The sequence below is a fragment of the Pseudophryne corroboree genome, chromosome 2 (assembly GCF_028390025.1).
Source record: "Pseudophryne corroboree isolate aPseCor3 chromosome 2, aPseCor3.hap2, whole genome shotgun sequence".
Taxonomy (NCBI): Eukaryota; Metazoa; Chordata; class Amphibia; order Anura; family Myobatrachidae; genus Pseudophryne; species Pseudophryne corroboree.
The window spans coordinates 447,265,429-447,288,536 of NC_086445.1; the positions used below are offsets into that span (position 1 = coordinate 447,265,429).

The following is a 23,108-nucleotide window of genomic DNA, read 5'->3' on the forward strand; positions in this document are numbered from 1 at the left end:
GTACTGTAATAGGGTGTGGGAATCAGAAAGTGAGATTTTGTGAGAGTTCTCCTGTGTGTTTTTTTTTAAAGTGGCAATCATTTACATTGCAAAATCAACCTGGTTTTACCATGTAAATGATTGCCACTTTAAAAAACACAGGAGAATTCTCCCAAAATCTCTTACTTTCTGATTCTCACACCCTATTACATCCCCCGCCCAGTGGTTAGTTCTCCAAGATGTTTGGAACAACCTCCTTGCTGATTTCTTTCAAAAACTGTGTGCAAGTGTACCTAGAAAAATCAATGCTGTTTTGAAGACAAAGGGTGGTCACACCAAATATGGATTTAGATTTCTCTTTTGCTCATTCACATTGCATTTTGGTAAATGATAAACGATTAACACTTCTATTTAAGAAAGCATTCGTACTTTGTAGCATGTTTTCCACACCTGCCTAAAAAACGCTTGCACAGTACTGCAAACATACATACACACATGCACGCACTGGTCAGCCATAACATTAATACGACTGACAGGTGAAGTGAATATCACTTATTATCTCATTACAATGGTAATGGTCACGTGGTGTGATATACTAGGCAGCAAGTGAACACTAAGTTCTTGAAATTGATGTGCATGAAGTTTAAGGATCTGAGCGACTGGTTAGGTAAATTAGGGTATGCAATGGCTAGTACCTGCAAAAAATAGTCCAAGGAAGTACAACCGGTTTACCAGCGACAGTAATGGACACCCACATTGATGTGTATATGGAGTGAAGGCTAGCCAGTCTGGTCCTATCACACAGATGATCTACTGTAGCACAAATTGCTAAAAAAGTTAATGCTGGCTATGATAGGTGTCAGAAAACACAGTGCAATGCAGTTTGCTGTTTATGGGGCTGCGAAGCCGTAGACTGATCAGAGTGTTCATGCCAGAAGCATCTACAACGAGGACGTGCGTATCAGAACTGGACCATGGAGCAATGGAAGAAGGTGGCCTGGTTTAATGAATAAGGCAGAGGTTCCCAAACGTGGTCGTCAAGGCACCCTAATGGTCCAGGTTTTGAGGATATCCATTGCTCAGCACAGATGGATAAATCAAATTGACTGAGGTACTAATTAAGTCACTCGTGGCCAAACATGGATATACTTAAAATCTGGACCGTTAGTGTGTCTTGAGGACCACATTTGGGAGCCTCTGAAATAAGGTATTATTTTACATCATATGGATGGCTAGGTGTTTGTGCATTATTTACCTGGCGGAAGAGATAGCACAAAGATACACCATAGGAAGAAGGCAAGCCGGTGGAAGCAATGTTCTACTGGAAAATCCTGGGTCCTGGTATTTAAGTGGATGTTACTTTGACACGTGAACCTACCTAAACGGTCTTGCAGAGCAAGTACACCACTTCATGGCAACAGTATTCCCTGATCTTTCAGCAGGAAAATGCACCCTGCCACACTGCAAAACTTGTTCAGGAATGGTTTGAGGAACATGACAGAGTTAATGGTGCTGACTTGGCCTCCACATTGTTCAAATCTGATACTTCGCAATTTACAGACTTAACCACTTAACTGACGATTTATTTCACCGAAAACTGCTCCAAAATTGTCGTGTTTTTTTTTATGAGTGAATTAGGTGAAGAACCTGACTTTAACCCAATCCCAAATTATTTTAGTTTAAAAAAAAAGAAAAGAGAAATGTATTTTTTAAAATATATATTTTCTCAAACATCGATCAGGAACATCGCGATCATCGGAAAATCGGGAACATTGTGGCTTTCATTTTGAAAGCCGGGACAGCCTGCAGGTATACAGGGGGGATCTGGGGGTGGCTTGGTAGGGTTCATTTACACTCCCCAGTGGCTGCCATTGTTTGCAGCCACTGGAGGGGGGGATCATGCCGTGCTGACCGATCAGCAGTGATCGGCAGCACGGCAGACACATGGGCAGAGTGCATCCTGTGCGACCAGGTCAGATAGAGCACTTGCAGGCATGGTCACATCTGATGCCACCATGCCAGGGAAGTGGTTAAATGATCTGCTGTTAACATCTTGGTGCCAGACACCACAGGACAGCGTCAGAGGTCTTATGCCTCAACTAGCCAGAGCTTTTAGGCGGTATGAGAGTACTTATACAATATTAGGCAGGTGGTCTTAATGTTATGGCTCATCGGTGTACATACATAGATCTACATGGAATGTCCTCACATTATTTTATACTGGCTGTTCCCTGCAGATTATAAAGTGTAATCTTTAATATTTAATTGATCTGAGAATCCTAAGCACTTTCATCATACATTATCCAGCTCACACTGTGATACAAATAGCTTGTTTATGCCATGAACTAACACAGTATGCATTTGCTCAATGAACCCATGCTACTGCTATTAAGTAAATATTTAACAATTAAACAGGTCTGGAAATCCATTAATAATATCTATAATCCTACCATTAGCATGCACCTATATTTATCCAGGGAACTCCTAACAGTTAAACATTAACAGAGCTCTCCTCTCTACTGTGAAGCTTGTTGATGTGTACTAATACTTATCCTACAGATTTATGAGCAGTGAAGCATTTCAAAACCATGTGGCTTTAATGGGGTTTAACAAAACAATTATTTTATTATTGTGTAATGTATACACAACTTACTGTAGGGTATAGAAGCTAAAACCAAGAGCAAGTGTCCCAGCACCAAGCAGTATAGAGGTATATTCAATTCCTGTCGGATCATGAACTTTATTCATAAATAATAATGAACTTATTGAACTTTATTCAATTTTCCAGCGTTTTCGACGACTTTTGTCCCGTTTTCGCCCATGCCAATCAGACTTTTTTTTAAAGCCGAATTGGCATGGGCGAAAACGGGACAAAAAAACGGGCAAATACGTCCGCAAGTTCGACCTGTCGTGAATTCAAACAGGAATTGAATATACCCCATAGTTGCTTACATTTCCAAATCTTTTTTTTTTTTTTTTAAAGGATTTCACTACTGAGCTAGGTTATCTCCAGATATGTTGCCCATAGCAACAAATCAGATCTAGCTATTATCTTCCAAAAGGCGCTATGGTGCTAACTGGTTGCTATGGGCAAAATCTCCACTACTAAAAACTGTCACTTTAGTAAATATACCACTTATAATCAACACGCCCCCATTTCGGACGCGCGCGGAGTCCGGCGCCCTGCCCCTTTTCACTCCTAGAGTGAACACTACTTGATGTGCAGTGTTCAATGGCATTGAGATTCCCACAAAGCAAACAAACTAGTTCAGTGGCAGCAGGAGCTGTTTAGATGCCATGGCAGTTTATGAACAGTCTGCATTTTTACCTATATTTTAGAAATATTTTATTGTGATTCTGCATGTGAAAACTACATCTAAAATTTTTTTTTCTTCCAGAAAAAAACATTTTATTCATTACTTCTTATAGAACACTTTTTGTGTACAACTGCCTTGCGCGAGAGCAGTTATGTCATTATTGCTACCAATGAAAACATTATGTGTTATAAATATAACAGCTAGATAAATATGTTCATTTTAAATTTTAAGTGATAAGCATACGTCTGTAATATAACCGAGTGATGACCATGTGGAAAAAGGAAAATGAGGAAAAACTTCAGCATTTACTTAAACCACTGTGTCCCGTCTGCAAAATGTAAGCGGAGCCATAAGTGGCAGTAAAAAAATCACTTATCACCACAGATATACAAATAGTCCCCATAGATACAGTGCACAATAATGTACTAAGTACAATTCGTGAATAAATATATACATTGTTGTTATATAATATTAAAACTAAAGTGCACATTTCTGTAAACAATTCTGACAAAAATTAACCCTGGTTTATGTGTGTGCACATGTGATAGGGAACATAGATTATAAGCTCCACCTGGGCATAGAAAGATGTGAGTGACTGAAATATTCTCTGTAAAGCCCTGCATAATACGTGTGCATTATATATATATTATATAATATATAATTGTAATGATGAATCATCCACAACGTCCAGTGTGAACGCACTATTGCGAGCTCCCATGCGTCGTTTGTAGCATCTTTAGATCTGCCTGAGGTACAGGCAGACCTGAAAATATCTATAATGATTTTGTTGAAATTGCTAAGTGTGTATGTACTAACCGATATACACCATACGACTGAACAGCGCAAGACATATTGTTCAGTTGTTAGTACGATTGCACAGTGTATACGCACTATGGACCTAATTCAACATGGATCGCAAATCTGAGAAACTGCAAATTGAGATATCGAAAGACTGCGCACGGGGTAATAATGTCAGAAATTGCGTACCGATCCTAATCGCAAAATAGTAGCCGCTGTTTGACTGACAGGAAGCCGGCGTTTCTCAGGGAAACCTGCCATTTTCTGGGTGTGTCAGAAAAAATGTAGGAGTGCCCAGATGTTTTTGGGGAGGGTCTCTGATGCTAGCGCAGATCACTTCTGGGCCGTCTCAGTCGCAGATTACTGGCAGCCTCAGACCTACTCACATTTGATCAGAGGGCAATAAATATTTTATGTTCCAAAAATTGCGTATGCATCTGCGAATGGATAGCAATTTGCAATGCATTCGCAAGTTTGCAGGTGGCGTTTTTCTTCTTTCTGTTGGGGCGGCACCTTTCTACTCGTGTACAACTGCAATTTCTCAGATTAGCGATCCATGCTGAATTAGGCCCTATATCGTTTGTCCAGGGAGTTCAAAGGACATCGGGATGACCATCGCTTCATTTGCACATCGTCTAGGGTGTAAACAGCTTTAGGAGAAAAATACAGACAAACATGGACTATGGCTGCATCATATGCTAAACATTGGGGGCTGTTATTGATGGTGAGTGATTTAGTCCTGTCACATCATATGCCGTACAGTATGCTACTTTTAGCTGTTTGACATACACTTAATTTTTACTTTTCTACTATAATGAGAAAATATGTTTTTTTCAGCTTGCTACACAGTGTATTTTCAATGGTTTAACAGATAGCCTTTTCAGTAGATTATGGCAAAATGTTAGAATATGTTTCGGCCTCCTGGGGCACAAGATATAAACGGACAACTGGATTTTGGCAGCTTTTTGAAAAACTTACTGATTCACTACTTTCATTTGTTGTAAAAGCAAATTAATTAAATAACAGGAGCAAAAATGGAAACTATTTCATAACTATTACCCAGGCTTTCAGGCCTTTTACCTGATTTACAACGAGGATTACTTCAGTTTTAACACCCAAGCTTAACCCTGAGGCTCAAAAGGTCACTTTTCAACTGACGTCTGCTAAGAAATAGCAGCTGTAGCTAGAGTTCATAGATGGAAATGTTACACAAGTAGCCAAACTCATCTGATTCCTACTCTACATCTACAAATAATGTAATCACAGTAAATCATTTTTGTACGCTTCTAAAGGCCCGTACACACTGGTCGATATATCGGCTGTTCTCTTGAACGGCTGATATATCGCGGGACCGTCGGCCAGTGTGTACGGCCGATACGTCTGTGAACTCTGTCGTTCACAGACGTATCGCGTCGGCCGCGCAGCACAGCCGACGGCCAATATATCTACCGATACACGGGGCGGTACACATGCTGCGGCGGCCGGCGGTTATTGACAGCTGAACTGGGCGGGCGTGTGTACACGCCCGCCCAGTTCATGACGTCAGTCCCCGACGGATCGGGCAGTGTGTATGCTCAACACACTGCCCGATCTGTCCATAGATATATCTGCAGATCAATTGATCTGCAGATATATCTATTAGTGTGTACCCACCTTAACTGCTACATGAACGATCACACATAAAGAACATACATAAAGGGACTCCACTGGATTGAAAAGCATCAGTTAAGGCCGGGACTCACCAGCCGATGCGGGCGCGATGTGTGCTGAGCGTGCGGGGGGAGACCTGGGGGGCGCTCATTTCACCCAGCGGGTGAAACGAGCGACCCGCTAGATTGGCCTGCACAGGCCAATCTAGCACCAGCGATAGCGATGCACGGGGCTGCGCATCGCTATCGCTGTGGGGGCTACACACAGAGTGATCCTGCTTAAAATGTAAGCAATCTAGTCAGATTGCTTAGATTTTAAGCAGCGATCGCTCCGTGATTACCCCCCATAACAGTAATGCTGTATGTAAGACAATACTAATTATTATGCTTGATAATCATGATTGTATATGTTGTTGGAAGGCGGCTGTTATGAGCCAGTGATCATCTTTCGCACTAACAGTCTCAGGGGCAGATTTATTAAGCCTGGTGAAGTGATAAAGTGGAGGGTGATACGCATATTTTCACTGCTCACTATGGTTATAGTGAAAAAGTATTTGAAATGCTGCTAGTGTCAATAGCTTTACTACAGGTTCTTGCAGACAACGTTTTAAATTGCTTGGTTAGTCAGTTCTATTCACAGACAACTTTGCCCTAGATCTCTGTTCCATGCCATACAACTCATCCTACTAAAGTGGGCAGGGGGTCAGTTAACAAAATAGTTGAAATAATGCCACTACCTTCACTTTTGGAGACAAAAAAAATAAGAATTTACTCACCGGTAATTCTATTTCTCGTAGTCCGTAGTGGATGCTGGGAACTCCGTAAGGACCATGGGGAATAGCGGCTCCGAAGGAGGCTGGGAACTCAAGAAAGATTTATGACTACCTGGTGTGCACTGGCTCCTCCCACTATGACCCTCCTCCAAGCCTCAGTTAGGACACTGTGCCCAGACGAGCTGACATAATAAGGAAGGATTTAGAATCCCGGGTAAGACTCTTACCAGCCACACCAATCACACCGTACAACTCGTGATACTATATCCAGTTTGACAGTATGCAAACAACTGAGCCTCTCAACAGATGGCTCAACAATAACCCTTTAGTTAACAATAACTATTTACAAGTATTGCAGACAATCCGCACTTGGGATGGGCGCCCAGCATCCACTACGGACTACGAGAAATAGAATTACCGGTGAGTAAATTCTTATTTTCTCTGACGTCCTAGTGGATGCTGGGAACTCCGTAAGGACCATGGGGATTATACCAAAGCTCCCAAACGGGCGGGAGAGTGCGGGTGACTCTGCAGCACCGAATGAGAGAACTCCAGGTCCTCCTCAGCCAGGGTATCAAATTTGTAGAATTTTGCAAACGTGTTTGCCCCTGACCAAGTAGCTGCTCGGCAAAGTTGTAAAGCCGAGACCCCTCGGGCAGCCGCCCAAGATGAGCCCACCTTCCTTGTGGAATGGGCATTTACAGATTTTGGCTGTGGTAGGCCTGCCACAGAATGTGCAAGCTGAATTGTACTACAAATCCAGCGAGCAATAGACTGCTTAGAAGCAGGAGCACCCAGCTTGTTGGGTGCATACAGGATAAACAGCGAGTCAGATTTTCTGACTCCAGCCGTCCTGGAAACATATTTTCAGGGCCCTGACAACGTCTAGCAACTTGGAGTCCTCCAAATCCTTAGTAGCCGCAGGCACCACAATAGGCTGGTTCAGGTGAAACGCTGACACCACCTTAGGGAGAAATTGGGGACGAGTCCTCAATTCTGCCCTATCCATATGGAAAATCAGATAAGGGCTTTTACATGATAAAGCCGCCAATTCTGACACTCGCCTGGCTGAAGCCAAGGCCAATAACATGACCACTTTCCACGTGAGATATTTCAGATCCACGGTTTTTAGTGGCTCAAACCAATGTGATTTTAAGAAACTCAACACCACGTTGAGATCCCAAGGTGCCACAGGAGGCACAAACGGGGGCTGAATATGCAGCACTCCTTTCACAAATGTCTGAACTTCAGGTACTGAAGCTAGTTCTTTTTGAAAGAAAATCGACAGAGCCGAGATCTGTACTTTAATGGAGCCTAGTTTTAGGCCCATATTCACTCCTGCTTGCAGGAAATGCAGAAATCGACCTAGTTGAAATTCCTCTGTTGGTGCCTTTTTGGCCTCGCACCATGCAACATATTTCCGCCATATGCGGTGATAATGCTTTGCCGTAACATCTTTCCTGGCCTTAATAAGCGTAGGAATGACTTCTTCCGGAATACCCTTTTCCTTTAGGATCCGGTGTTCAACCGCCATGCCGTCAAACGCAGCCGCGGTAAGTCTTGGAACAGACAGGGCCCCTGCTGTAGCAGGTCCTGTCTGAGCGGTAGAGGCCACGGGTCCTCTGAGAGCATCTCTTGAAGTTCCGGGTACCACGCTCGTCTTGGCCAATCCGGAACCACGAGTATCGTTCTTACTCCTCATCATCTTATTATTCTCAATACCTTTGGTATGAGAGGCAGAGGAGGGAACACATAAACCGACTGGTACACCCACGGTGTCACTAGAGCGTCCACAGCTACCGCCTGAGGGTCCCTTGACCTGGCGCAATATCTTTTTAACTTTTTGTTGAGGCGGGACGCCATCATGTCCACCTGTGGTTTTTCCCAACGGTTTACCAGCATCTGGAAGACTTCTGGATGAAGTCCCCACTCTCCCGGGTGGAGGTCGTGTCTGCTTCCCAGTTGTCCACTCCCGGAATGAACACTGCTGACAGTGCTAGTACATGATTCTCCGCCCATCGGAGGATTCTTGTGGCTTCTGCCATCGCCATCCTGCTTCTTGTGCCGCCCTGTCGATTTACATGGGCGACTGCCGTGATGTTGTCTGACTGGATCAGCACCGGCTGGTGTAGGAGCAGGGATTTTGCTTGACTTAGGGCATTGTAGATGGCCCTTAGTTCCAGAATATTTATGTGAAGGGAAGTCTCCTGACTCGTACCTGTTTTGGTTTCAGGAGGTCTCTGACTAGAGATGACAACTCCCTGGCTTTCTCCTCCGGGAGAAACACTTTTTTCTGGACTGTATCCAGAATCATACCCAGGAATAGTAGCCGTGTCGTCGGAACCAGCTGTGACTTCGGGATATTCAGAATCCAGCCGTGCTGGTGCAGCACCTCCTGAGATAGTGCTACTCCCACCAACAACTGTTCCTTGGACCTCGCTTTTATTAGGAGATCGTCCAAGTACGGGATAATTAAAACTCCCTTTTTTCGAAGGAGTATCATCATTTCCGCCATCACCTTGGTAAATACCCTCGGTGCCGTGGACAGTCCAAACGGCAGCGTCTGGAATTGGTAATGGCAATCCTGTACCACAAATCTGAGGTACTCCTGGTGAGGATGGAAAATGGGGACATGCAAGTAAGCATCCTTGATGTCCAGGGATACCATGTAATCCCCCTCTTCCAGGCTCGCAATAACCGCCCTGAGCGATTCCATCTTGAACTTGAATTTTTTTATGTATGTGTTCAAGGATTTCAAATTTAAAATGGGTCTCACCGAACCGTCCGGTTTCGGTACCACAAATAGTGTGGAATAGTAACCCCGGCCTTGTTGAAGTAGGGGGTAACTTGATTATCACCTGCTGGGAATACAGCTTGTGAATTGCCGCTAGCACCGCCTCCCTGTCTGAGGGAGCAATCGGCAAGGCAGATTTTAGGAACCGGTGGGGTGGAGACGCCTCGAATTCAAGTTTGTACCCCTGAGATACTATTTGAAGGATCCAGGGATCCACCTGTGAGCGAGCCCACTGATCGCTGAAATTCTTGAGGCGGCCCCCCACCGTACCAGGCTCCGCCTGTGGAGCCCCACCGTCATGCGGCGGACTTGGCAGAAGAAGCGGGGGAGGACTTTTGCTCCTGGGAACCTGCTGTTTGTTGCAGCCTTTTTCCCCTACCTCTGCCTCTGGATAGAAAAGACCCGCCTTTTCCACGCCTGTTTTTCTGGGTCCGAAAGGACTGAACCTGATAAAACGGCGCCTTCTTAGGCTGTGAGGGGACATGGGGTAAAAATGCTGACTTCCCAGACGTTGCTGTGGAAACTAGGTCCGAGAGACCATCCCCAAATAATTCCTCACCCTTATATGGCAACACTTCCATGTGCCTTTTAGAATCTGCATCTCCTGTCCACTGGCGAGTCCATAAGCCTCTCCTAGCAGAAATGGACAATGCACTTACTTTATATGCCAGTCGGCAGATTTCCCTCTGTGCATCTCTCATATATAAGACTGAGTCTTTTATATGGTCTATGGTTAACAGGATCGTGTCTCTGTCTAATGTGTCAATATTTTCTGACAGTTTATCTGAACACGCAGCGGCAGCACTGCACATCCAAGCTGACGCAATAGCTGGCCTAAGTATAATGCCTGAGTGTGTATATACAGACTTCAGGATCGCCTCCTGCTTTCTATCAGCAGGTTCCTTGAGGGCGGCCGTATCCGGAGACGGTAGTGCCACCTTTTTAGACAAACGTGTGAGCGCTTTAACCACCCTAGGAGGTGTTTCCCAACGTGACCTATCCTCTGGCGGGAAAGGGAACGCCATTAGTACCTTCTTAGGAATTACCAATTTTTTATCAGGGAAAGCCCACGCTTCTTCACACACTTCATTTAATTCATCTGATGGGGGAAAAACTATGGGTAGTTTTTTCTCCCCAAACATAATACCCTTTTTAGTGGTACCTGTATTTATATCAGAAATGTGTAACACCTCTTTCATTGCCTCAATCATGCAGTGAATGGCCTTAGTGGGCATCAGATTAGACTCATCGTCGTCGACACTGGTGTCAGTATCAGTGTCGACATCTGGGTCTGCGGTCTGAGGTAGCGGGCGTTTTAGAGCCCCTGATGACCTGTGCGACGCCTGGACAGGCACGAGCTGAGAAGTCGGCTGTCCCACATTTGGCATGTCGTCAAATTTCTTATGTAAGGAGTCTATACGTGCACTCATTTCTTTACATAAGCTCAACCACTCAGGTGTCTGCCCCGCAGGGGGGTGACATCCCTTCTAAAGGCATCTGCTCCGTCTCCACATCATTATCCTCATCAAACATGTCGACACAGCCGTACCGACACACCGCACACACACAAGGAATGCTCCAACAGAGGACAGGACCCACAAAAGCCCTTTGGGGGGACAGAGTGAGAGTATGCCAGCACACACCAGAGCGCCATATAATGCAGGGACTAACTGAGTTATGTCCCCTATAGCTGCTTTTTTTATATAATTTATACAGCGCCTAAATTGTGTGCCCCCCCTCTCTTTTTTTTTACCCTTTTCTGTAGTGTAGACTGCAGGGGAGAGCCAGGGAGCTTCCTTCCAGCGGATCTGTGAAGGAGAAATGGCGCCAGTGTGCTGCAGGAGATAGCTCCGCCCCTTTTCCGCGGCCTATTCTCCCGCTTTTTTCTGGATTCTGGCAGGGGTATTTTCCACATATATAGCCTCTAGGGCTATATATTGTGGTATTTTTGCCAGCCAAGGTGTTATAATTGCTTCTCAGGGCGCCCCCCCCCCAGCGCCCTGCACCCTCAGTGACCGGAGTGTGAAGTGTGTGTGAGGAGCAATGGCGCACAGCTGCAGTGCTGTGCGCTACCTTGGTGAAGACTGATGTCTTCTGCCGCCGATTTTCCGGACCTCTTCTTGCTTCTGGCTCTGTAAGGGGGACGGCGGCGGGGCTCCGGGACCGAACACCAAGGACTGGGCCTGCGGTCGATCCCTCTGGAGCTAATGGTGTCCAGTAGCCTAAGAAGCCCAATCCGGCTGCAAGCAGGCGAGTTCGCTTCTTCTCCCCTTAGTCCCTCGCTGCAGTGAGCCTGTTGCCAGCAGGTCTCACTGAAAATAAAAAACCTAAATCTATACTTTCTTTCTAAGGGCTCAGGAGAGCCCCTAGTGTGCATCCAACCTCGGCCGGGCACAAAATCTAACTGAGGCTTGGAGGAGGGTCATAGTGGGAGGAGCCAGTGCACACCAGGTAGTCATAAATCTTTCTAGAGTGCCCAGCCTCCTTCGGAGCCGCTATTCCCCATGGTCCTTACGGAGTTCCCAGCATCCACTAGGACGTCAGAGAAATAATAGTAATAAAAAAATCTATGTACAGTACTCAACACCAACCTCGCCCCATTACTTCTACCACCAGAAGCCACTATCTGTGTGAAGGGAGATGCTCTTCAGGAAGACAGTCAAACCAATTCAGAAGAATTTTATAGAACTTTTGACAGACTGTGCCTTGCTAATTTCACGTATACAGTTTATAGTCCGTGGCAAACGCAGAATTTTCATGGGGGGGTTTCCGTAAATGTATGTATGCACGTCTGTATGAGATAGATAGATATTATCCCAGAAAAAAAGCCAGGGGCCCTTAGATTTTATAAACAGAATATATATATATATATATATATATATATATATATATATATATATATAATATATATAAAATTATGCAAGTTCACAGCATATCAACGTTTCGGGGCTACAGGTACCTGCCTTTTTTACTGGGATTACAATTAAATACAGAGGCCATCTGAGTATCATTGTGTATATCAAAGGAGTGCCGGACCACCACACATACATACATTAGCATACATACACACACAGTATACATGCACGCAGCTTACGTATATACACACACACACACACACACATAGTATACGTGCACACAGCATACATACATACATACCATATACACACACACACACGCACACACACACACACACACACACACACACACACACACACACACACACACCATTAACAGGAAGCACAGCCCCCCTCCCACATGCTACTCACAGAAACTGCTACAGTAGTAGCATGTAGTACAGTAGTAGCATGTAGTACAGTAGTAGCATGTAGTAGTTACAGTAGTAGCATGTAGTACAGTAGTAGCATGTAGACTACTGGCCTCTCCTTCTCCTCCATCCTTCACCTGGTTGCTGCAAATTGAATCACTGTGAATACTGGAGACAGCCTCTGCCTACCCTCATGCAGCTCCTCATAATGCCCCACGACTGACTGTCCAACGGCAGAGCTCAGGCTGCTGCTGTTAGGGGGCAGAGGGAGAGAGGAGGCTCCAGGGCACACGGCACCCCTGACACCTGCTACTCCCAGCACTCTATGGCCACAGTCTGTGCTGTGTGCTGACAGGAGCCCCGGGGAGCAGCATGCACCCACTGACTGCCGCCGCACAAGAGAACAACCCGCTCCTACCTGCACGCTACTTTTCACAATGCATCATCTGCTGTGCTGCGGGCACGTCCTGTAGCTGCACCTGCTGCTTGAACTCCCTCCATGTGTCTCGTCCTCATCCCCCAAACTGTGCAACTTATGAGATCCCGGCGGCTGGGGGCACGGCACTTGTCACAGGCTGTAGCAGGGGCCCGGCTTATACCCTTCACTGTGTGTGCCAGTGGTCTATGAGCACGGACACCAGGTGGGGTGATAGCGGTATGAGCCGCCCCACACATCAGTGACAGCAGCAACGGAGGAAACCATCATTCCTCTCGGGCACTAAGGAGAAGCTGCTGGGGGAGAGGAAGGGGTGACACAGGCAGCAAGAGCGGGCATGAAGGGCAGATCATGACTGCCGCACCTGCCCCGCTACTAGCCGTCCCGGTGCACGTAGTGCCTGACAGGAGCTGCAGCTGCTGCACGCTTACACTGCAGCTCCCCCTACAGGCAGGCAGCCAACAGCAGCATGACAGTGTAAGCATTTGGAGGGAGCTGCTGCTGCCACGTTACAAGGAGGCAGCTCCTCCGTACACACACAAAAAAAAAAAAAACAGTCAGCAGTGCCGATGGATCGGAGGCCAGGGGGGGTTTCTGGGTACTCGGAAACCCCCCCTGCGTGCGCGTGCGATAGTCAGTCTGACAGAAGGGGTGATGGGGATTTCCTGGGAAAGGAAACACGCTACTATACATATACACGGTGGAGGAGTCATCAACTTTGTTCCTTGTACCCCATTTGTTGTGCACATATATACAGTAGGTTCAAATCAGGAAAGAGGTTGAATAAGTTCCAAAGAAATACAATGTAACAAAGTAGAAAAGTCAGATTATAAAACAAAAACCATTTGTTCCCAAAAACAATAGCAATGATGACAGAAGCATCAGACAAAGCATTAGTTATTCCAAATAATTTCTGTCTATACTGAGCAATGCTCATTTGCATTTTACTTAGTTTGGTAAATCAGTTACATAAACCAAACTCTAATATGTACTAATCCTGCAAAGCAATTATATTCCGTGCCATACAATGGGGGAGATTCAAATGTTTGAAAAGTCAGTTGGGAGTCTGTTTTTTCCTATCTAATAGACAGGAAAAAACAGACACCCAACCAACTTTTCAAACATTTGAATCTCCCCCAAAGAGTTTAAAAAAAATAAAAGGGATATACTATGGGTGAGATTCAAATGATATATCACGCCCAATTTCCTTTCTAAAATGATCCCCGTTATCGTGCATATTGTGCCCATAGTAATCAGGTTTAGCTGTGTAAAGGGTTGGGTGCCTCGCTACTCCGGGGGTAGCGAGCTGAAATAATGATACAACGTCCCTGAGGGCAGAAACAGAACGGGTGTGAAAAGGGGTGAAAAGAATTGAATCCCGCCCTTTATGTTGCAATGAACATCACATTTTACACATAGCAGATCCAGTGAGAAAACCTTATGTACTGCATGTGCAAGAAAATGATTGCCTATCTAAGATAGCACATACCATTTTCAATAAAGTAATGATTAATAACTGGATAAAACACTAGCTATTTTTAATAGCAGACTGAAAAATTGTTTATGTACATAGCATGTATTAGTTCACGTTAGGACAATGATCTGGCTTCTAAATTTCTCCACACTTCAATTAATATAGCCTCCAAACATTAATGAACATGTAATTCCACCCACCAAATGAAAGCAGAAGCATCTAATCACAAGTGAAAATAAACTCCATTCTATTTTGTGTATCCAAACTCCTTTGCATTGTTATTTGTATCTGCATACATTTGCATTGTAGCATGGTTTTCTGGACACTGCTTGCTCAATTGCAGTGTGTTCAAAGCTTAAAACCATCCGGTCATGTTACCAGCGTCAGCATGCCGACGGCGAGATCCCGAACGCTACAAAAGTCGGCAGCCGGAATGCCGACCCACCGGGTCTATTCCCACTCGTGGGTGCCCACAAGGGGCTCAGTTGCCCAAATCACAACCACCACCATTCTGCTACTAGGATCCTGGTGTCGGTATGCTTACCACTGGGATCCCGGCAGCCAGCATATCATACCCAACATCGTATGGTGTACATACCCACTAGAAGTTGACATGCATTTTTCACATTCATGTCCACTGCACATTCATTCAAATGGCCTGCTTATCTTAGAAGAGTAGTACAACACATGTAGAAACCCAATTTAAATGGATAGAAAAGTCACTTTGAGGTTTCTTCACAGCATTTTTGATCTGCTTTAACACTACCCAATAGACATGTTGTCAAAGTAGGGAGTCAAGTATTGCAACTAGCACAGGAAACCATTTCTGGTTGGATGAGTGACTAGAGCAGTCTCGGTACATTCAGTAAACAGCTATTTTGAGAAGGGGCTGCTAGCAAACAGTTTGCATCTTCTGTTATGTGTTTTCCCATAGATTACAAGAGGACTACTTTCCTTAGAAAAAAAAATCCCCATGAATTACAAGGGGACTGCTCTTCCCAATTTCCTGGGGACTACAAGATGATGATTTCCTGTGAATTACAATTATACAACGTACACAAGAATGAATATCTCTTGGATTAATTATTGGTAGCATCTGGAATGGTGTTGGCGGGTGCAATTTTTGGGGAATTTCACCATAGATACCCCACACTGTCCAGCCTGGTAGTAGTACTTACCTGGAACCAAATACAGGGAATCTAAGGAATAGTTAGGGGTCTTCAAAGAGGGAACGGCAGTGAGAGGCACAGTGATAATTTGTATTTATTTTAGTGACTTACCTATACATCAGTAGGGATTCTAAATATAGTACCTTATTAAAACTCATTTAAAGAGCTGCACAGTGCAAGCTAGTTACATATCATATGCAAATCTGATGCATGCACAAACGCAGAATGTTTACATGGCTTTTTATGCATGTTACAGAAATACAATACCGGTGAGTAAGGACCCTTTTACTCCCAAATGCAGAATGCCTGTTTGTACAATATGTAATTAGGCATGTTAGCAATGTTTCAGTGTTTCCAAATAAGAGCTGGCAGACCCACATGTTGGACCATCTGTATTTTGCAGCTTTCCTATGCCAGCTGTACAAAAAACATTATGTAACTGGCCGCAAGGATGGCTGCAATGTGACAGTAACCAGATGTGCCTGCTGTATTTACCTAATTCTGGCATAAGTCTTTCTGGTAGAATAACATTCAACTTAGGCATCTAAAAAATTATTGATTACAGTATAATTATTTCAAGACACTAAAAACAAAAAAAACAAAGCAGAAGTGTTCTAATTTGCCATCCTGTACTGTGCAAACAAACATGATAATGTATTGTATGTGTTGGAAGAAGGACAGACTTACCCTTGACACGGACATCTGATTGGTGGTCAAGGTGCCAGTTTTGTCTGAACAAATGACTGATGTACAACCTAGAGTCTCCACAGATGGAAGACTCCTCACAATAGCATTCTTTTTAGCCATACGACGTGTGCCTAGGGCCAGGCAGGTAGTAATCACAGCTGGAAGGCCCTCTGGAATAGCAGCTACAGCCAAAGCCACAGCTATCTTAAAATAGTAAATAGCTCCACGAAACCAAGAGCCTCCATGTACAGGGTCATTGAAATGGCCAATGTTGATAACCCAAACAGCCACGCAGACAAGAGAGATGACTTTAGATAGTTGCTGCCCAAATTCGTCAAGCTTCTGCTGTAATGGAGTTCTTTCTGGTTCTGTTTCAACCATCTGGTTCCTGATCTTTCCAATCTCTGTGTAAACACCAGTTGCAATTACGATTCCAACAGCCTTACCAGCAGCAATATTGGTTCCCTAGGAAGTACATCAAACATTATTGCAGTCAAAATAAATGACTATTACAACATTTACTATTACAGCTTAGTGCTGTACCGATTTTCTGGTCTTCAAATGCAGATATTTAAAAAAAAAAAATGAAAGCAGCAGACACATTTTATAAAAAGAGAAAATTTAAGACAATTACAAGAGCCAACACAAGAAAAGACTATTTGATCTCTAAACACATACATGTTTAATATTCAGTGTGACAGAAATACAGATGAATTAAAAATTGGTACTTTTGTATTTTTTTTTGTTCCAAAATTGACTGAAACACCATGGCCCTCATTCAGAGTTGTTCGCTCGCAAGCTGCTTTTAGCAGCATTGCACACGCTAAGCCGCCACCTACTGGGAGTGAATCATAGCTTAGCAGAATTGCGAACGAAAGATTCTCAAAATTGCGAATAGAAATTTCTTAGCAGTTTCTGAGTAGCTCGACACTTACTCTGCCACTGCGATCAGTTCAGTCAGTTTCGTTCCTGGTTTGACGTCACAAACACACCCAGCGTTCGCCCAGACACTCCCCCGTTTCTCCAGACAATCCCGCGTTTCCCCCAGGAACGGCAGCGTTTTTTCACACACACCCATAAAACGGTCAGTTTCCGCCCAGAAACACCCACTTCCTGTCAATCACACTACGATCACCAGAACGAAGAAAAAACCTCGTAATGCCGTGAGTAAAATACCAAACTTCTTAGCAAATTTACTTGACGCAGCCGCAGTGCAAACATTGCGCATGCGCAATTAGCGGAAAATGGCACTGATGCGAAGAAAAATAACGAGCGAACAACTCGGAATGAGGGCCCATGTGAATAGAAGTGTGTATCTATGACAAGTTACAAATAAACAGTGTATTTTTCACTGTGTGAAAAAAGCCCTAGCCTAAAGAGCAAACACTCTAATGTAGCGAACTTTACTTACAGAGAACAGCATGTTCTTCTTATCCTGATTAACCGCTCTGGGGTCTGGGATAGGATCTGTATGTTTTATAACCGAAATTGACTCTCCTGCAGGAACAGCAGCAGATTTCATTAGTAAGGTGCTTACTCATCTTTGATACAGTAAAAACAGAATTAAACAATTTCCATCAAGATAAAACAATGTTAATAATGCAACAATGCAGGAGGATTTCCATGATGCATTTCACAAAACTAATCTTTAGATTTACATATTCTGCATATAATACATAATTTATGTGTGGCAACATTTATACACAGTTCACAATCCTATATAATAAAAAGCTAACACAGGCCTCACCTCTATGGGAGGAATTCAAGTGTTTTACGTGCAGGTGGACACTAGATGGCACCTGACGGAGCAATCAAAGTGTTGCTCCATTTGGACGAGCACAGTCACCGGCACTTTTATGTTGTTCCGCCATTTTGATGGGCTGGAAACTAGTCTGCTATAAACTAAAAAGCCTTAAAAAAAAAATTACAACTCTGACTAAGGTCATATACTTGTGCAATGCACTAAATGGAAATATAACAGCTTTCCCAAAGATCTAAGTAAGTAGATCTGGTCTATAGGCATTCTTCCAAGCACTGAACTTCTCTTGCATTGGTGGATTGGTCATAGATGACCGAACGCTAGGAATATGCCAGATGAAATAGTGGGCCTGATTCAGAGATGTATGCTATGCCGATATTTATGGAGCTGAAGTGATTATCGGCCAACTGCACATGCACCACAGTACCTTTAAGATGTCACTCGCAGTGAGGATTTATTCATAAAGTGATTGACAGCTAGGGGCTGTTTGGGGGAGATAACCGGGTTTGGCGGCAGAAACACAGGCCTGTCACGACGGTTTTCGGGGCGTGTTTAAGCCCACAACGGTGATCCCACACGTAGAAAACATGGCACCAGAATCTTAAATCCAGTGGCCATTCTGCGCGACAATATTATTACTCAGGGATTATAGTATACAAGGATCTGCGAGCACCGCTGTGTGTTTGCACGCCGTTGCTGGGATCTGCACAGCCTCCGGTGGGCATCTTACTACATTTGCAGGCAGCAGCAGCATTCGCATATTTTCACACATTAGCTGCATATGGGATCACAGCTGCAAATGCATTAGTGTACAGCTCCGACTCTGACCCAGTGTTGGAAATCATAAAGATGTTTGGGAATCTATAACCCTTTAGGAGTATTCCAAAGTCTATCAGTATGGTGTAAATATAATCCTAATTTCGAGAAAAAAAAAACTACAGATGTAGCCAGTCACCTTTGACGCAATGTGTACGCACGCATCGTGACAATTATCAGTTGTACCCGCAACCGCACATTGCTATGTATTCCTTGCTGCAGCAATCTAATAGTGGATGCGGCAATGAGAATGGCTACATCTGTATTAATAAGGGGTTTCTACCATAGACACAAAATGTCAAAAGTCTAAAGAGAAGGAAAATAAGGGGTGTATGAGCATTTTAAAGCTGAATGTGTATTACAAAAACGTTTTTTTTCCCTGCTTTTTTTTATAGTGCTACAATAATGTGCATGAAAGATTTAGTACCACAAGACTATTGTATACTGTACAAGTATGTGATGTATGCAAGAACATTTCTTATATTAATATATATATGCAGATGTACATTAAATATGTTTAAATAGGATCCTAAATATCAGTAGATATTAAAGTAGGTTAGAACATGGGAAAGAATATAATTCCTAAACAATTAGGTCTAAATTATAAGTATGAGGAAATATGGTCGGGAATATTACAAATATTATTTTATTAATAAAAGCAGAAAAAGTTAATTTTTTACAGACACACTTTTTTTGAGAAATTCAAACCATAATGTATGCTGTCTGGAGAAAAATCATACGTGCTAGTTCTAGATGTACAATCAAGTCGTAAATTACCCACTATGATTAAAGATATGGGCCACTTCACATCGATAATAACATTTACACATATTATAACAGTCACGTAAATAGTTTTTTTTAAATGAAATTTGTGTATTAGGGATAAGTACAAGTGCTCACCTGTGAGAATGGACTGATCAACACGTAATGTTGTAGAACGGATCTCAATTAATCGGATATCAGCGGGTACTTTGTCACCAACTAAAATACAAGAGAGTCATTCATATTAACTGCAAAGCACATTTTTCAGTAAGTTTAACTGTTCTCACTTTGAACAAACATTCCCTAACAAATCAGCTCGTGTTTATAAACAACCAGAAAAGTTCTGTTTTCTCTAGTTACAGTATTTACATTTTCCAATGCCACTAGCATTATACTGAAAGGAAAAGGTTCAGGAACAACTCAATCCAAGGGGGCGATTTAATTCAATTAATTTTCATGATGCGCGCTCCTGCACCTCTCAAAATTCAATTGTAAATGGCTATTCCCAGGATTTGCAGCAGTAATGGGCATTTATATATAGTATATAAAAGGCTAACACAGCTCCTCACCTCTACTGTGCTGCCGGTGGTCACTGGAAGGCGCCAGACAGAGCTCCGTTCGGGATGAATGGACACACACACACACCCTATGTACACTGCACTCCCATCGTCTTCCATATTCTGCACAACCCACCATATACTGCCCCTATATACACAATGCACCCCTACATAATACCCCCTATATACTGGGCATCTCCTTTCTCCATATACTGCTCCTGCCATATACCGCATACTCTGCACCCCCTCCTCCATATACTATAATGCAGCATCAGGTTACATGCCATCCCGGGACTCGGCAACAAGCAGCAGCAGTAACCAGGAAACAGATGCAAGAACCACCAAAATCCCTAATAAGCCGCGGCCCCTAAGGGCTAATCAGGGCTAATTGGATAGCCCCCGGCGAGACAATTACCCTGCAAAGACAGATATCCATCTCCCTCCTTTATATTTGTGCATGGAATATTCTGTTTTTCTGTATTGATCTACCATTACAAGACTTTTTCTATATTAAAAAATTCAGGTACTTAAAATGATGTAGACATTAATAGTTATTGAGAAGCTATTTTTAATACACAAAAAAACCTGCATCATGAACAAATTCAGCAAGAACTTCTGATGGGGTTCCCAGTGCTTCAATGTCTGTCAACAAACTATATTTAAACACATCATGTGTGATATGTCAGTAACCAAGTGTTCCTGGACATTAGTATTGAATGTTGGCAACTATGATATCCTGTTAGCTTGGAGCCTTAGGGGCCTACTTATCAAGCTGTTTCCACATGATTAAGGCCCTTTGTTAATATTACAGCAATTTACTATAAGCTGAATGCCGGAGATATCAGACATATATTCTATATTCAGCATGTAAAGTAGAAACCCACGTTTCCCATTATTCTAAATTTCTGCACTATGGTCTGTGCCAATTACCAATACAGGTACTACGTTTTTCCAGAGGTTTTTCAGCTAATGCCATCTGAAGATGCTGTTGCACGTGTTGTCTATATGGGGACTGTATCACCAGAGAAGGATTCCCTATGTCCCTACCCCTTCCTTATATTGCAATTTCTTTCTGGTGGCGGGTCACAACCCTGCAACTTCATTGCAGAGGTCTATTTTGGATATACAAACATGTAGCTTTTAAAGCGCACAGGACACAGCAATAATGTAGAGAGAACATATAAACCATATACACAGTTGAGTCACATTATTATGACCACCAGCTAATAGCCAGAGTAACCGCTTCGGAGCTCCATACGCAGCAAGGTTCTCTAAACTGTTGTTTTAGACACGTCTGGTAGCCCAGGTTCCATTTGACGGTCAGCTGCTCTACTGTAGCATGTCGGATGGCCCTCAAACACCTTCATAGCAGACGTTCACCTCTCACATCAATGGCACGTGGTGCTCTGCAGTTCCCGCGTCGGTCATTCGCAATTAACCTTCACCGCAGCTGCATGCGCACAGTTCACAGACTGCGCTGTTTCAGAAATACTGTCCCCCTTGGCCTGAAAGCCGATAATCATCCCTTTTTGCAACTCGGATAAATCGACCCTTTTATCCATGACAGCAACGAGTGATGTGTGCACACCTTCTATACCCACCAAGCCAGCCCACGACACGCAACATACTTCATGGGCTACACGCTGCCGAAATGCAGGAGGTGGTCATAATAATGTGTAGAACGTAAATACAAATAGTAACTATTAGAGCCGCTGCACCCTCGACTACGTTTATAGTATGCAAATAGAGAGAACAGAGAAAGGAAACAAATATTGTGCACTATGTAATAACAGACGCAGGTTCAGTCTCCCATATCCAAAATGCTTGGGACCAGATTTAAATTTTTCTGTTTTTTGGAATATTTGCATACTATAATAAGATATCTGGGTGATGGGACCCAAGTCTGTGTGCTGGCATAGGCTACACTACCCTTCTTACGACCATGCTTTTAGGACATAGAGTGCCCAACATTTCTCTCTGGAGTCTTTTCTGGGATAGTCTCCACTGTGCCTATTCTCTTTCAAATAGGCACAGAAAATAATTCCTGATCACTGTCATATGCAGCAATAAGTAGTAGAAGTAGTGATCGGTTACAGGGTAGATACCTAGGATCAATGCACTCCTTCGACTGTCATGGGTGTTTATCAATTTACTGTAGCTCAAAAAGGAATAAGATGCAGCTTGGTGAGATCCACAGCAACAATTGTTGCACGAGTTATAGTTAATACAATATAAAAAGCTTTAAAAAATAATAATCTTGCATTAAGTTAGACTATGTGTTTGTTTAAAACTTAGTCTTCATACTGGCCATCATTCAGTATCAGCTGTTAAACTGCTAAAATTACAAACGGCTGATTTTCAGCCGTTTGCAGGCTTTCACTTTGCAATCGCATCCCGGGAGGATGCCATCGCAATGTGAGTGACAGGCGGCGGGCACTCCATGCAGCGATGCGACATTGTAGTCCAGGAAACTCAGGAGTGCAATGACCATTATCAGGGTGGTCCGTTGACGTCGCCTGAGTTTCCTGCGATAGGAAACATGGTGGTGGTGCGCCTGCATACGCAGCCGAGCTGTGTATACAGGGGGCTACCACTGATTGCAGATTTTGGTGATGCGATCACAACTGAATTGCAATTACATCGCCGGGTGGAGACTAACATGCTGGGCGGCCCCCAGCATACGATTGTAAGCAGCAGCAGTTTTGCTTTTTTAGCAAAACTGTTATAGAACTTGAATAAGAGCCAAAGTCTGAATTAATGATGCAGATTTACAGGGGCTGATTCCTGTGTAAAAAATGTCTGCCTATGTTCTTCAGTTACAAGTCCCAGTAAGGTGTTAGAGGAATTCAATTATCCACGGTCAATGAGGATAA

General features: G+C 43.6%; 1 protein-coding gene across 1 annotated transcript in view; it reads right to left on the bottom strand.

The window, feature by feature from the left end:
- Positions 1 to 23,108, bottom strand: part of ATP2A3 (ATPase sarcoplasmic/endoplasmic reticulum Ca2+ transporting 3) — a 391,052-nt gene that overhangs the window by 95,847 nt on the left and 272,097 nt on the right. Inside the window, exons 6-8 of the mRNA XM_063953699.1 lie at positions 19,817 to 19,897; positions 17,753 to 17,838; positions 16,342 to 16,806 (exon numbers count right to left, since the gene is read on the bottom strand). Of these exons, the coding sequence (XP_063809769.1) occupies positions 16,342 to 16,806; positions 17,753 to 17,838; positions 19,817 to 19,897 (632 nt within the window). The remainder of the gene's footprint in view (positions 1 to 16,341; positions 16,807 to 17,752; positions 17,839 to 19,816; positions 19,898 to 23,108) is intronic.